Below are 16,452 nucleotides of genomic sequence, written 5' to 3' on the forward strand. Positions count from 1 at the left end.
GAAAATAAGAATGTTGCTGAATTCGGGCAAGTTCAGGGGGCTCCAGTTGATTCTTTATTGATTGTGACCACAGTCAAGCTGGATGGAACTAATTATCTGGCATGGTCACAATCGGTAAAGATTTATATATGTAGTAGAGGAAAGTGGGGCTTTATCTCCGGGAGCAAGAAGGCTCCCCTAGAGGATGATCCATTCTATGAGAAGTGGATGCAAGAGAATTACACTGTTATCAGGTGGCTTGTGAACTCAATGCAGCCACAGATTAGCCAACACTATCTATGGATGAATTCAACAAAGGAAATCTGGGACAGTGTTGCAGAAACCTTTTCCCAAAAACTAAATGTGGCTAGAGCTTATAAATTGAGAAGTGATGTAAAGAATTTAAGACAGGGGGAGAAACGTTTAGCTGTATACTTCTCAACCCTGAAGTCTTTGTGGCAAGAAATAAACTTAATAGAAGCTGTAACCTGCGACACCACCAATGATGCAGAGACCTACATGAAAATGGTTGAAAGAAACATGGTGTTTGAGTTCTTAACCGGACTAAACCCAGAATATGATATCACAAAACAAAATATTTTATCCAAGGAGAGTGTCTCATTGTCACAAGCATATGCATTGGTGAGTAGTGAAGAGAGCAAAAGGATTGTCCAGGTTCAAGGGACTGGTATAAGTGATCACTTTGTTAATATGGGAGTGAAACCCAAAGGAGTTGCAGGGACTTCTAGTGGCTCTGGGAAGAAAGATGTATGTGACTACTGCAAGAAGCCAAAACACACCAAAGACGAGTGCTGGAAATTACATTCTGATCTTGTTTCCCTTCGGTTTCAGAAAAAAACATGATAGTAAAAGGGCAGAGAGTGCAAATGTTGCTGCTGGTCCAGATAGTGACAAGTACCATACTGAAGAGATATTTGCTTGCGCACAGTTAGCAGCCATGGAAACAGAATATGAAAAGTTTGGGAAGATGATTAGTCATCTAGAGGGTGTGACTACTTCCAACCCTTTGGGGAATTCAATCTCTTATGCATTTGCTCATTCAGGTACAAGGGCCTCTGCCATTCATGCATCCATATCAGGTAATCTCACGATCCCTTGGATTATCGATTCAGGTGCTTCTGATCACATGACCAATCTTTCTACCTTGTTTGTTTCATATGACTTGCTTCCTGGACGTGATAAAATCACCCTAGCTGATGGTTCTCTTGCCCCTATTTCTGCCAAGGGAACCATCGAGGCTATAGATTCTTTGTTCCTATCTTCTGCCTTCATGTATCTAGACTAAATACAAATTTGTTGTCTGTAAGTAGTTTAACTAAGTCATTAAATTGTTGTGTAACCTTCTTTCATTCCTACTGTGTTTTTCAGGATCTGGATTCTCAAAAGGTGATTGGGAGTGGCCATGAGGCGAATGGATTATACCTGCTTGATACTCCGGGACAATGCCCTGATCAACCTGGGAATGTTGCTTTTGGGTCTGTTTCTTCAGAGTCTATTAGTCGAATTATCTTATGTCATTTTCATTTGGGTCACCTTTCCTTTTCTGCTTTGAGTCATTTATTCCCTGAATTGTTTAAGGGAATTAGTTTGTCCAGTCTTCATTGTGAATCTTGTGAGTTGTCAAAGCATTGTAGAAACAATTATCCTTTGAATAATAAAAGATTTTATTTTCCTTTTAATATTGTGCACTCTGATGTGTGGGAGACTTACCACTTACCCTCTATCGGTGGCTACAAGTATTTTATCCTGTTTATTGATGATTTTTCTCGGTTCACTAGGATATTCCTGATGAAATCCCGTGATGAAGTTCAAAGACTCGTGAGGCAGTTCCATGAATTTGTTGTAACACAGTTTGATCCAGGATTAAAATTTTCAGATCTGACAATGCAAAATAATATTTTGAGAAGAACTTATCATGCTATCTCTCTGACATGGGGGTTTTCCATCAAAGTTCCTGTGTTAGGACCCCATAACAGAATGGAGTTGCTGAAAGAAAAAATAGGCATATTGTTGAAGTTGCAAGAAGTATTTTGTTTGTCTCACATGTTCCTACAAGGTTTTGGGGTGATGCTGTTCTCACTATTACCTACCTTATAAACCGTATGCCATCCAGGGTTAGAAAAAAACAGTCATTGAGAGTGTGGGACTGTTTAGGATAGATGTAGAAATCAAAAGGAATAAAAAATTGCAGAGAAGATTGCTTCTATTGAGTAGAATATGAAGAGGGAGATGGCAGCAAAGAGGGTTAGAGTATGAGAGGTTCGAACTTCACTCTCCCTCTAACACCCTAACACTATTTCATTAAGTTAGTTTTGAATAATTACAAGGGGGGGGGGTTGGTTGGGCAAGAAATTACAAGAGCATAACATAGAAGAGGATGGGCCCAGAATAAGGCCCATTACAGAAAGGAACATAAAGAGTAAGAAAGAATAACAGCCTATGGACCATTTGGCCCATCTTCTCTACACCCCCTCAAGTCGAGCATAGATGTCAATCATGCCAAGCTTGCCAGTGTCATGTTGAAGCTTTGCCTTGGGAATGCCCTTGGTGAGAAAATCTGCTAACTATCCTTTAGATGTGATGAAAGGAAGACACACTTCACCTGATGAGACCCTTTCTCGAATAAAGTGTCTATCAACTTCAATATGCTTAGTTCTATCATGTTGCACTGGGTTGTGGGCAATGTTGATGGCGGCCTGATTATCACAGTACAACATCATTCGCTTGTCATGTTCAACCCCAAGTTTCTCTATCAATGATTTTAGCCATAACAGTTTAGAAACTCCATGTGCCATGGCCCTGTATTCTGCTTCTGTTAAAGATCGAGCAACAACCGATTGTTTCTTGCTTCTCCAAGAAACAACATTACCAGCCACCAAGCTGCAATACCTAGAAGTAGATCTTCTGTCATCAATGTTTCCAGCCTAATCAACATCAGTATAGGCTTCAAGTTTCATATGACCATGCTTGGCAAATAAAATTCCCTTTCTTGGAGAGCCCTTCAAATAACACAGAATTCGCTCTGCTGTTGCCATATGAGTGTCTCGAGGAGCATGCATTAATTGGCTAGTACAACTGATAGCATATGCAATATCTGGCCGAGTCATGCATGGGTACAGGAGTTTCCCAAGAAATCTCTGGAAGACCCCTTTGTCTTCTAACAATGTTCCATCTAAAGCAGAAAGTTTATGACTCATATCAATAGGAGTAGCAATTGGTCTAGCACCCATCTTCCCAGTTTCATAGAGCAAGTCAAGAACATATTTCCTTTGGGAGATAAGAATCCCATCCTTGGATTTAGCAACTTCTATGCCAAATAAGTATCTCAATTCCCCCAGGTCTTTAATCTCAAACTCTGTGTTGAGGAAATATTTGAGAGCATGAATTCTTGAAACATCAGTGCTAGTCACAACAATATCATCTACATACACAATGAGGTATACTGCTAGAGGTCCACTCCTCTTCACAAAAAGAGTATGATCAAACTGTGTCTGAACATAGCAAAAGTTAACAAGTGTTGTTCTAAATCTCTCAAACCATGCTCTAGGGGACTATTTGAAGCCATAAAGGGATTTCTTCAGTATGCATACATTTCCTTGCATATCTCTTCCATACATCCCTGGAGGAAGAGACATATAAACCTCCTCATGTAATTCACCATTCAGAAATGCATTCTTTACATCCAATTGATAAAGGGGCCAGTCAAAGTGAGCAGCTAGAGATAGAAGAACCCTCACAGATGTCATCTTAGCAATAGGTCAAAGGTCTTTAGATAATCAATCCCATATGTCTGTGTATAGCCTTTTGCAACTAGCTTGGCCTTGTACCTCTCAATGGTCCCATCAACCTGATATTTAGTAGTAAATACCCACTTGCAACCAACTGGGTCCTTCCCTTCATGCAAGTCATCCACTTCCCAAGTGTCATTCTTGTGTAGGGCATCAATTTCAGATCTCATTGCATCCCTCCATTCTGGAATATTAAGGGCTTTTGACATAGACCTGGGAATAGGGTTAGAGGCAACTGAAGAGAGAGAGGAAAAATATGAAGGGGAAAGCAGACTATAAGAAAGGTGTTTGGAAATGCAGTGTGCAGTGCACTTCCGTTTTCCTTTCCTAACAGCAATGGGAATATCAAGTTCAGGGAAAATGGCTCCAAAGGGGTTGAAACAGTACCTGTTGTCTCATCTGTGACTGGAAGTGCATGAGGCTCATGTGTTGTAAGGGAAATAACCTGCTCATTCTTGGATCTTTGCCTTTGGTACACCTTGGGATTGAGGATAGGACGAGCAGGTAAAGAGTGAAGAACACTGAGACTAGGAGAATGGAATGACTGACCCTCCCTTGATTCATTTGAAGGAGACGCAGACTCATCAAAAGACTCAACTGGGACAGGGAGAGGAAGAGCAAACACTTGTGATAAACCCTCCCCCTGTGGACAATGTTCTTTTAGAGAGGAACCATAAAAGGGAGAAAACTCATCAAATGTGACATCCATTAAGGCATATCAAGTGCCAGTCTTTGGATCAAAACAACAGTAACCATTCTGTGTGGGGGAATAACCAAGGAAGATACACTTGTGGGCTTTTGGTTCAAATTTATGTCTTTGGACACTTGGAACATGTACATAACAGGTGCAACCAAAGACACGAAGAGGAACAAGAAAAAAGTCCTTGTCCGGATGAAGAAGATTGAAGGGAGACAAACCCTAAAACCCTGGATGGCATACGGTTTATGAGGTAGGTAGCAGTGAGGACAACATCACCCAAAAATCTTGTAGGAACATGTGAGGCAAACAAAGTACTTCTTGCAACTTCAACAATATGCCTATTTTTTCTTTCAGCAACTCCGTTCTGTTCTGGGGTCCTAACATAGGAACTTTGATGAATAACCCCCATGTCAAAGAGATAACAGGATAAGCTCTTCTCAAAATATTCTTTTGCATTGTCAGATCTGAAAATTTTAATCCTAGTATCAAACTGTGTTAGAACAAATTCATGGAATTGTCTTACAAGTCTTGGAACTTTATCACGAGATTTCATCAGGAATATCCAAGTGAACCGAGAAAAGTCATCAATAAACAAGATAAAATATTTGTAGCCCCCCATAGAGGTTAAGTGGTAAGGCCCCCACACATCAATGTGCACAATATTAAAAGGAAAAGAAGATCTTTTATTGCTCAAAGGATAATTGTTTCTACAATGCTTTGATAACTCACAAGATTCACAATGAAGACTAGACACACTAATTCCCTTGAACAGTTTAGGGAATAGATGACTCAAAGCAGAAAAGGAAATGTGACTCAAACGAAAATGACATAACATAATTCGACTAATAGACTCTGAAGAAACAGACCCAAAAGCAACATTCCCAAGTTGATCAGGGCATTGTTCCCGAGTATCAAGCAGGTATATTCCATTCGTCTCATGGCCACTCCCAATCATCTTCTGAGACTCCAGATCCTAAAAAACACAGTAGGAAGGAAAGAAGGTTACACAACAATTTAATGACTTGGTTAAACTACTTACATATAACAAATTTGTATTTAGTCTAGGTACATGAAGGGCAGAAGATAGGAGCAAGGAATCTGTAGCCTTGACGGTTCCCTTGCCAAAAATAGAGGCAAGAGAACCATCGGCTAAGGTGATTTTATCACGTCCAGGAAGCAAATCATATGAAACGAACAAAGTAGAAAGGTTGGTCATATGATTAGAAGCACCTGAGTCGATAATTCAAGGGATCTTAAGATTACCTGAAGTGGTTGCATGATTAGCAGAAGCCCTTATACCTGAATGAGCAAATGCAGAAGGAATTGAATTTCTTTAAGGGTTGGAAGAAGAAATTACACCCTTGAGATGACCAATCATCTTCCCAAACTTTTCATATTCTGCTTTCATGGCTGCCAACTGTGCACAAGCAGACTCAACTTCAGTATCTGGACCAACAACCACATTTGCACTCCCTGTCCTTCTACTATCATGTTTTTTCTGAAACCGATTAGGAACAAGATCGGGATGTAATTTCCAACACTTGTCTTTGGTTTGCTTTGGCTTTTTGCAGTATTCACATACAACCTCTTTTTTTCCAGAGCCACTAGGTTTAACCCCCATATTCGCAAAGTGATCACTAATATCAACCCCTTGAACCTGGACCATCCTTCTGCTTTCTTCACTGCTCACCAAAGCATACGCTTGTGACAATGATACATTTTCTTTGGATAGAATATTCAGTTTTGTGATGTCATATTTTGGGTTTAGTCTGGTTAAGAACTCAAACACCCTTTTTCTTTCAACTAGTTTCCTGTAGGTCTTTGCATCATTGGTGGTGTCCCAAGTTACAACTTCTATTAGATCAATTTTTGCCACAGACTTCAGGGTTGAGAAGTATACAGCAAGGGATTTCTCCCCCTGCTTTAAAATTTTCACATCACTTCTCAATTTATAGGCTCTAGCCACATTTAGTTTCTGGGAATAGGTTTCTGCAACACTGTCCTAGATTTCCTTTCCTGAATTCATCCTCAGATAATGTTGGCTAATTTGTGGCTGCATTGAGTTCACAAGCCACCCAATAACAGTGTAATTCTCTTGCATCCACTTCTCATAGAATGGATCATCCTCTGGGGGAGCCTTCTTGCTCCTGGAGATAAACCCCCACTTTCCTCTACTACATATATAAATCTTTACCGATTGTGACCATGCCAGATAGTTGGTTCCATCCAGCTTAACTGTGGTCACAGTCAATAAAGAATCAACTGGAGTTCCTTGAACTTGTCCAAATTCAGCAACATTTTTACTCTCAATCTTTGAGGAGTCCAACATGTAAACACTTCAAATAGGGTTTTAGTCAACTTCTACTAGTGTACTGAATGAGGATGAGCTAGGACTGTGTTAAATCGGCCTCAAACACAGCAATACACAAAGGCCAAACCACACCTGGAAGCTGTGAGAACCAAGCCTGGCAGCAGCACCTTGTTGTCTACACGAGACACTAAATGGCTCGGTTCAGCCTTCAAGAAGTAATCAACAGACCTCCAAGCACTGTGCACCCAATTGAAGTACCTTTTCTAATTAGGGATTCTCGGTACTCACTAACAAGTGCCCTAAAAAGAGCAAAAAATAGTCCGTAGTGATTAGGGGGCCTTTTTACGAACACTGTGTGGGCAGCAGAGAAGATCCCACTATCAACAAGTGAGAAACACCTCAGGAGCAGTTCGTACTGGTCCAAAAAACAACCAAACAGAAGCAAGAACTCGCACCACTGAATCCAAAGAGGTTTCAACAACTTAACAGTCCAAAAAAGGGAGAAAACCAACCTAGAAATCTCTGGGTTAAACCAGATTAACCACAACCGAACAACTGTACAGTTTCAAGGGAACTTTGAACATTTCAACAGTCCCCAAAACAGAAATATAACTCAGGAATAACTGAGTGCAACATTGATAAAAAAAAAAAAAAACTGAGTGCAACTTACAATCTCATCAATCTCTGATTTGAGCTCCAAATCAGGAACCGAACAGTCCTTTTCTTTGATTCTTCCTGGTCACCGAACCACTCTCCAAGAGATTAGAGTCTTGGGCACCCTCCAATGACCTCCAAGAATCAGGCGAACAAGCTGAAGCTTCCAGCCCAAAAAAACCCTCATGCAGTCGGTTGGACTACACCCACATGAGAGCCAAGCCCAGTTCAGGCCTGCTCTGATACCAAGAAGAAAAACAGTCATTGAGAGTGTGGGACTGTTTAGGATAGATGTAGAAATCAAAAGGAATCAAAAACTGTAGAGAAGATTGCTTCTATTGAGTAGAAGATGAAGAGGGAGATGGCAGCAAAGAGGGTTAGAGTATGAGAGGTTCGAACTTCACTCTCCCTCTAACACCCTAACACTATTTCATTAAGTTAGTTTTGAATAATTACAAGGGGGGCCCTTGGTTGGGCAAGAAATTACAAGAACATAACATAGAAGAGCATGGGCCTAGAATAAGGCCCATTACAGAAAGGAACATAAACAATAAGAAAGAATAACAGCCTATGGGCTATTCGACCCATATTCTTTACAGGGTTTAAGTCTCCTTTCAGTCTCCTTCATCCGGACAAGGACCTTTTTCCTATTCCTCTTCATGTCTTTGGTTGCACCTATTATGTACATATTCCAAGTGTCCAAAGGCATAAATTTGAACCAAAAGCCCACAAGTGTATCTTCCTTGGTTATTCCCCCACATAGAAGGGTTACTGTTGTTTTGATCTGAAGACTGGCACTCGGTATGTCTCAATGGATGTCACCTTTGATGATCTTTCTCCCTTTTATGGTTTCTCCCTGGAAGGACATTGTCCAAGGGGGAGGATTTGTCACAGGTGTTTGCTCTTCCTCTTCCTATTCCAATTGAGTCTTTTGATGAGTCTATTTCTCCTTCAAATGAATCAAGGAAGGATCGGTCATTCCATTCTCCCTGTCCCAGTGTTCTTCCCCTTTTACCTCCTCGTTCTATCTTCAATCCCAAGGTGTATCAAAGGCAAAGATTTAGAAATGAGCAAGTTGTCCCCCCTACAACTCATGAGCCTCATGCACTTCCAGTTACAGATAAGACAACATGTACTATTTCAGCCCCCTTGGGGCCATCTTTCCCTGATCTTGATATTCCCATTGCTATTAGAAAAGGAAAACGGAAGTGTATTGCACATTGCATTTCCAAACACCTTTCTTATAGTCTGCTTCCCCCTTTAGACTTTGCCTATCTCTCTTCTGTTGCCTCTAACCCTATTCCCAGGTTCGTGTCAGAAGCTCTAAATATTCTAGAATGGAGGGATGTTATGAGATCCGAAATTGATGCCCTACACAAGAATGATGGCACCATTGATGGGTACAAGGCCAGGCTGGTTGCAAAAGGCTATACACAAACATATGAGATTGATTATCTGGAGACCTTCGCACCTGTTGCCAAGATGACATCTGTGAGGATTCTTCTATCTCTAACTGCTCACTCTGATTGGCCCCTTTATCAATTGGATGTAAATAATGCATTTTTGAATGGTAAATTACATGAGGAGGTTTATATGTCTCTTCCTCCAGGGATGTATGGAACAGATATGAAAGGAAAGGTATGCAGGCTAAAGAAATCTCTTTATAAACTAAAACAATCCACTAGAGCATGGTTTGAGAGATTTAGAACTGCCCTTGTTAACTTTGGCTATGTACAGCCACAGTCTGATCATACTCTTTTTGTGAAGAGGAGTGAACCTCTGGCAGTATACCTCATTATGTATGTAGATGATATTGTTGTGACTGATAATGATGTTTCAGGAATTCATGATCTCAAATCTTTTCTCCATACAGAGTTTGAGATAAAAGATTTGGGGGAATTCAGATACTTCCTTGGCATAGAAGTTGTTAGATCCAAGGATGAGATTCTTATCTCCCAAAGGAAGTATGTTCTTGACTTGCTCTCTGAAACAGGGAAGATGGGTGCTAGACTAGTTGCTACTCCTATTGATACGAGTAATAAACTCTCTGCTTCAGATGGAACATTGTTAGAAGACAAAGGAGTTTTCCAAAGACTTCTTGGAAAACTTCTGTACCTATGCATGACTCAGCCAGACATTGCTTATGCTGTCAGTTGCATAAGCCAATTCATGCATGCTCCCCGAGACACTCATATGGCAGCAGCAGAGCGAATCCTGTGTTATTTGAAGGGCTCTCCAGGAAAGGAAATTCTGTTTGCCAAGCATTGTCATATGAAACTTGAAGCCTATACTGATGCTGACTGGACTGGAAACATTTTTGACAGAAGATCTACTTCTGGGTATTGCAGCTTGGTGGCTGGTAATATTGTTTCTTGGAGAAGCAAGAAACAATCGATTGTTGCTCGATCTTCATTGATGGAGGAATTGGGGGTTGAGCATGACAAGCCAATGATGTTATACTGTGATAATCAGGTTGCCATCAACATTGCTCACAACCCTGTGCAACATGATAGAACTAAGCATATTGAAGTCGATAGACACTTTATTCGAGAAAGAGTCTCTTCGGGTGAAGTATGTCTTCCTTTCATCACCTCTGAAGGACAGTTAGCAGATTTTCTCACCAAGGGCATTCCCAAGGCAAAACTTCAGCATGATACTGGCAAGCTTGGCATGATTGACATCTATGCTCAGCTTGAGGGGAAGTGTAGAGAGGATGGCTGTTTATTCTTTCTTACCTTTTATATTCCTTTCTGTAATGGGCCTTATTCTGGGCCTATCCTTTCTATGTTATGTTCTTTTAATTCCTTGCCCAACTAAGGGCCTCCTTGTAATTATTCAAGTTTAACTTAATAAAATAGTGTTAAGGTGTAGGAGAAGAGAGTAAGGTTCAAAACTCTCATTCTCTGAACCCTTATTGCCGCCATCTTCTTCTTCACCTTCTACTCCATAGAAGAAGCATTTTCTGCTATTTCTTTTTGATTTCTGCATCTATTCTAAACAGTTCCCCATTCCTAAGGACTGTTTTTCTTCTGTGAACAACTCCAAACTTCTCAAAATAAGAGGCAAGATGCTTCTCAAGATATTCCTTAGCATTGTTTGATCAGAATATTTTGATTTCGGGTGTCAAACTGGGTAAGCATAAATTCATTAAATTGTTGAACACGTTTAGGCACTTCAGCACGTGAACGCAGAAGATACAATCAAGTGTAGTGAGAGAAGTCATCAATGAACAAAATAAAATATTTATAGCCTCCCATCCAAGGTAAATGGTAAGGCCCCACACACATAAGAGTAAACAATGTTAAAAGGAAAAAAATGGATTTTTATTACTCGTTGGATAAGAGTTTTTACAATGTTTTGAAAACTTGCAGGTCACACAATGTAGACTCGATAGATTGACTCCTTCAAACAATGCGGGAAACAATGTAGACTCAATAGATTGACTCCTTCAAACAATAGGAAGGAATTGAAGTTACATGGCAGTTCAGAGATTTAGTCAAGTTACTAACTGAAAGTAAGTTGGTATCAAGTTTAGGTACATGAAGCATAGAAGTCAAAGGGAGTCTGAGGTTCTGAGGTCGTCATATGGTCAGAAGCACCAAAATCTAATATCCTGGGGATCCTACGATTACCTGAAGTAGAGGCCTGATTTGCAGTAGCACGAATATCTGAGTGAGCATAGGTGAGGTGCTGTTGTTAGTTGCTAGTGTGGAGTGGAAGCTGAAGTAAACTTTAGATGACTGATGATGTGGCCATATTTCTCATTTCAGCCCTGACGGCTGCTAGCTATTCCCCTACAGTCTTCTCATCACATTGCCCCTCCTCATCATCAGAGGAGGTGGCTACATTAGCCTTGCCTCCTTTCTCATTCCTGCTCTTTCTGTCATTGTTATTATTATTCTTGAATCTGGGGGTAGGAGCTGTGGATGTAATTTCCAACTTCAGCTATTTGATAAATTTCCTTCCTTGTCACAATTTTCCTCCACTTCAACTCTTTCCACCACTCCATCACCCTCCTTAATCCCATCTGAAAATTTAAGAATTTCTTTCACAGAGTTTATGGTCGAATCCATGGCACCATATTTTTCTTGTGATGCCATCGAGTTTGGTTCTCCAAGATCACACCCAACCTCTAGGGGCATCAAATCTGTAACCTTGGGGTTAGAGGAACCACGAATCCCTTTGAGATCTCTATTATCTTGAAATCAGGTTCTTGCCACATAGACTTCAATATTGAGAAATACACAGCTAATGGCTTCTCCCCCTATATCAAATTATTCACATCATTCTTCAATTTGTAGGCCCTAGCAACATTCAACTTCTGTGAGTAGGTCTCCTTAACAATATCCCATACTTAGCAGTCTCTAACCACAAGTAGTGTTGACTAATGAGGTTGCATAGAGTTCACCGTTCTACAACAATTTAATTATCCTGCATCCACTTCTCATAGGTAGGATCCATCCTCCTTGGGTTGTCTTACTCCTAGTAATATACCCCCATTTTCCTCTACTACAAAATGAATACAAACATGAATTTTTATTGAGACTGCCCCACAAGATTCTCTACAGATCCTTGACCACATCTGGAGTTTGTAGGGTATTTTGTCTCACCTCCAGTATGCTCTTTTGATCAAATGGAGGCAAACGAATATCAAAATAAGATACTATTAATCAAGAAAACACTAACTTGGGATTTTCTGTAGCAGAAAACTAGGGTTCCATAGCACCCGACAAAATGGGAGAGAGAGAGCTTGTGCTGCTTGTACTAGGGACTCTAGAAACTTCTCTAACTAGAGTCGATCTCCAAATGGGTCAATAAACTCCCTATTAAACCCTAAGCACCAGCTTCAAATTGTCTCTAAACCCCTTAGTCCAATTTCTACAGTCAGCTAGGGTTAGTAGTATTTGATTTCTATTTGTCAAAGATTAGTAGTAATTGATTTCTCCTGATACTTCTAGGAAAATATGGAAACAAGTGAAGTGTTTCTTTAGCCTACAAGGAGACAAGTCCCTTGAGGAGTATTATTATGAAATGGTGGGTCTTTGACTTTTTGTGAGGAGCTTAATATTTATTAGCCAATAACTGATGTTACTGTATGGAACAGCAGGGAGAAGACTTTTAAGTTGCAAGTTTATATCTAGAGTTAAGTCAGAGTATGAACAAGTTTTGGTCTCAAATCTTGGGCAACCTTGAATTACCTTGTCTGAAGGAGGTGTTTTCTTGACATCAGAGGGCTATAGATTGTTAGATTCTTATTTTACACCCACGATTAGTTTATTTAGTCTAGCAGTTTCTGGGAACATTAATCATGGGAGCTGTGCTGGTCATACAGCATATGGTGGACATGGCCCTCTAGGCCTTTTGGTGATCAAGGAGATTATATATAAGAAGGGCTAGTTGTGGACGTTTGCACTCATTGTGGTTTAGTGGGCCATACTATCTGCTATTGCAAAGACTTGCATAGAGTATGTTTTTGTACCCATTGCAATTGTGAGGGTCACAGGATTGATTATTGTAGATTGCTTAAGAGATTAAGGAGTTTTGCCAACCAAGTTTTCTTTCATGATGGCACATTATTTACTTCAGCACAGTTATTTTCCCCATCCACCTAGCCAGGAGGTGAGATAATGAAAAATTCCATAGAGGAATAATGGAATATGCCAAAACTTCTATTGGCGAAACAACCTTTTACTTTGCTACTATGGCACAATCATGTATTGGCTCCACCTGTCTTCTTTTCTACCAAATATCCATGGGCCATTGACCTTTTCACTTTTTATATTTAGTTCAGTCCTTTATCTTCCTCCTTGCACTGTGTAACCCTTCTCAATGGTACTTCATTACATGTTCTTGGGGTAGGATAGATCAGCCCCACTCCTCACTGCCTTCCTCCTACTTGTGGTCCAACCCTGATGGTCCAAGGAGAATGATGAATTGAACCAAGGGGAGGTGGAGAGGAAAGAAGTTGGCTGAACCCCCAGAGGGTCTGCCTACATACCCTCCAGTGAGGAATCAGGTCATTGTAGTTCACCAGTTCTAGAATTCCAGTGAGAGGGAGATGGTACTGTCAATGGGAGGTCGGGGAGACTGAGAGAGGTTGCAGAAGAGGGTTCAGGATCTCGGATCTGAGATCTGAGAGAGTCTCAGGCAGGATAGGAAGCTCACATGGTCTGACAGTATGAATGCCTTGTTGATTCTCTCGGGGATCCCCTATTTATAGATTTTCCTTAGGACATTTGCTATCTTGCAGGTTGGGCTTGCGGTTGGGCTTGCGGTTGGGCTTGCGATCTCGTGACATTTGCTATCTTGCAGGTTGATTGAGTCCTCAAGGAGAATGCGATGAGAGGCACGATGTGATGAGTGTGATGCGATGGGTTTTACTTGAGTGGTGCCAGCTGTGCTCTTTAGCTAATGTTATCAAAGTTACCATTTCCTAAAAAAAAAAAAGAAAAAGAAAAACTCCATCTTTCTGTTTAATACCTTTGAAATATATATTCCTTTAAATCTATAGCTTCCTTTTGTAAAATGTAAAAATGGTTCATTATTGAATAAATGATGGTCCTGGCTAAATGGGGTCTTTGAGGGGGGGGGGACTGGAAATGATTTTGGTTTTTTGCACACACTGGCTGCATTGGACTCAATACCATTACTCTTAAAGTCCTTCCTTTTTCTTCAGAGTTGGGTACTTGAAACTTGTTCCCTGTTCATGAGAAGGATGAAGGGAGGAGTTGTAGTCTTTCTTTTCCTCAGCAAAGAAGCCTCTTTCTGGCTGTGCAGGTTATTAATTGAGGTTGTTTCATTGTTGGGATCAAAGAAGCTGTGAGATCACATGTGAGGGTTAAAAAGAACCTATTTGTGAGCTTGGCACTCCCACCAGGGGGGGGGGGTCTCTCTTACTGTTCTTGGGTATCTCTTTTTGGCTCTTTTTTAGATACATTATCTTTTCATCTTTTCACTAAATGGTTTACAGTTGCCACAAGAAAAAGAATTAAAAACTATAAAGAACAACTAACGATGTGATTCATTTTTGTAAATATCAAACAAGAAAAGAACCTATTTGTTGAGCTAAGCACCCAGGTGGTTGTTGGGGGTTTTCTCTTTTCATGTTATTTTCTTAGGTCAGTTGCCACAAGAAAAAAGAATTAAAGTTTCTAAAGAACAACTAAGATGGAAGAAAAAGATGCAATTCATTTAAGAAAAGAACCTATTTGTTTCTACCCCATCCCCACTCACCCCGTCCCCTGGACACTTGGCTCACAAACAAGTAAGAAGTATGCAATTCATTTAAGAAAGAACATTATTAATTTTTTTAGTTGGTACAAGAAAAAAAGAATTAGAAAATCTAAAGAACAACCAAGACAGGAAAGATTTGATTCATTTTCGCAAATAAGAAAATAACTTGTTCATGAGCTTACAGCTAAGCACAAGGGGGAGGGGTGGGGGTAGTGGTTCTCTCTTGCTGTGTTATATACTTGGACATTCTGTTCATCTTTTCACTAAATGATTTTCCACAAAAATGAAGAACTAAAAATTCTAGAGAACAACTAAGATTAAACAAATATGTGATTTACTTTTGCAAATATCAAAATAAGATCACTTAATCTAGCTAAAATGGTGAATTTTCTAATGAATAAATTAGGGGCAAAAATGGCCCTGTTAAGAACCAACTTTTCTTTAGATACAACTGCAATTTAATATTATTGCCTGTATCTGCTTATGTCTTACCAACGTTGCTTTCTGATTATACTGATAGTTTAGCTGTTTTTGGATCCTTTTGAATGCCATTTTTATATCTCGTTTATTTAGGTTTAAATATAGGAAGCATAACCCTTTCTAAATTGGTTGGCGATGCAGAGCAACCCAGGCTGGGGGTTTGACAAGAAATGCCAATTCATGGATAAGCTTGTTTGGGAGGTTTCTCAGCATTACAAATAGCATAATAACGTGTTGTTACAAGTTTGAGAAAAATCTTCCATCCTCAGAATCCCGTACAGTGAATTTTGGAATGTCAACCTTGGGTACAAGGGATTATTTTCATCTGATTTGAGGTCATCCTTTTCTTTTACCTTTTAAATGCCAAGTTGCTAATGGGCACTCCTACTTGGGAAAGTTTGGTGGGTTTTATATTGTTATCACTTCATTCTGTCAGATGCTATGTTTTATCTAATGTTAACTCTTGCTCACTGATCTTCCCATTACCAAATTCTGTCTTTGGCCAAGGCAGACGGATCTTTTGTTTGATTGGACTGCATGGCAACTTTACCAACCTAATAACTCAAGTTGCTGACATTTTTATACCTATTTTTGGTGGACGTATGTTGTCTTAGCTTGAAAGAGGTTTTATTTTCAAGATAAAAAAAGTTTTATTTTCAAGGTTATTTCATTTACCAAAGAATTGAGGAGATTAAATTTGAAATGCACAAAGTATATTAGGCATTGAAACTCTCTCTCTGGATAATTTATGCAATAAATAAGGTAGGATGGTAATGGTTGCACCTTGTAACCCAAGGAAAGAGATTTAGTTTATCTAACCCGAGGAAAGGGTTTCATTTCATTGTTTAGTGATATCAAAAACTTGGTTTTCATTTCATGATTTCATCCAAGGTTCAAAGTATGGAAATTCTAAGAGATTCAGAAATGCAATTTTCAGAGGCATTTTGGGTTACGTATGGATACGGTGTAAAATTAGGATGTGTCTGGGTATCTTAGGGAAATGTAAAAACCTGTATAATATATATCTTGGGCTGTTGGTTGATGCATTATTAAGCTATTGTATGATATGCATGTCCCAAATCCCAATATGTTGATTGTACTGTTTTTTTTCTACCAAAAAATATTAAAAGTATGTTTTTCTCATGTGTATTTTATTTCAACCCTAACCTTCAGGGAGGTCGGTTTAGGGCTCCTCTACCCCTTGAACCGGTCAGACCCCTGATACATCCACAATAGGGGTGTATCGGTGGGGTCCCGGAACGATACGTATCAGCCAATATGTGTTG

General features: G+C 39.8%; 1 protein-coding gene across 1 annotated transcript in view; it reads left to right on the forward strand.

Moving 5' to 3' along the window:
- The window catches only part of LOC148860691 (hydroxyproline-rich glycoprotein family protein), a 28,863-nt gene extending 13,207 nt beyond the window's left edge, over positions 1-15,656 (forward strand). The window contains exon 4 of the mRNA XM_088985839.1: positions 15,308-15,656. Coding sequence (XP_088841965.1) covers positions 15,308-15,388 — 81 coding nt within the window. The 3' untranslated portion in view covers positions 15,389-15,656. The remainder of the gene's footprint in view (positions 1-15,307) is intronic.
- The last annotated feature ends 796 nt before the right edge of the window (positions 15,657-16,452 follow it).

The sequence above is a fragment of the Nelumbo lutea genome, chromosome 4 (genome assembly GCF_056320005.1).
Source record: "Nelumbo lutea isolate HS-2025 chromosome 4, American lotus-T2T, whole genome shotgun sequence".
Classification (NCBI taxonomy): domain Eukaryota; kingdom Viridiplantae; phylum Streptophyta; class Magnoliopsida; order Proteales; family Nelumbonaceae; genus Nelumbo; species Nelumbo lutea.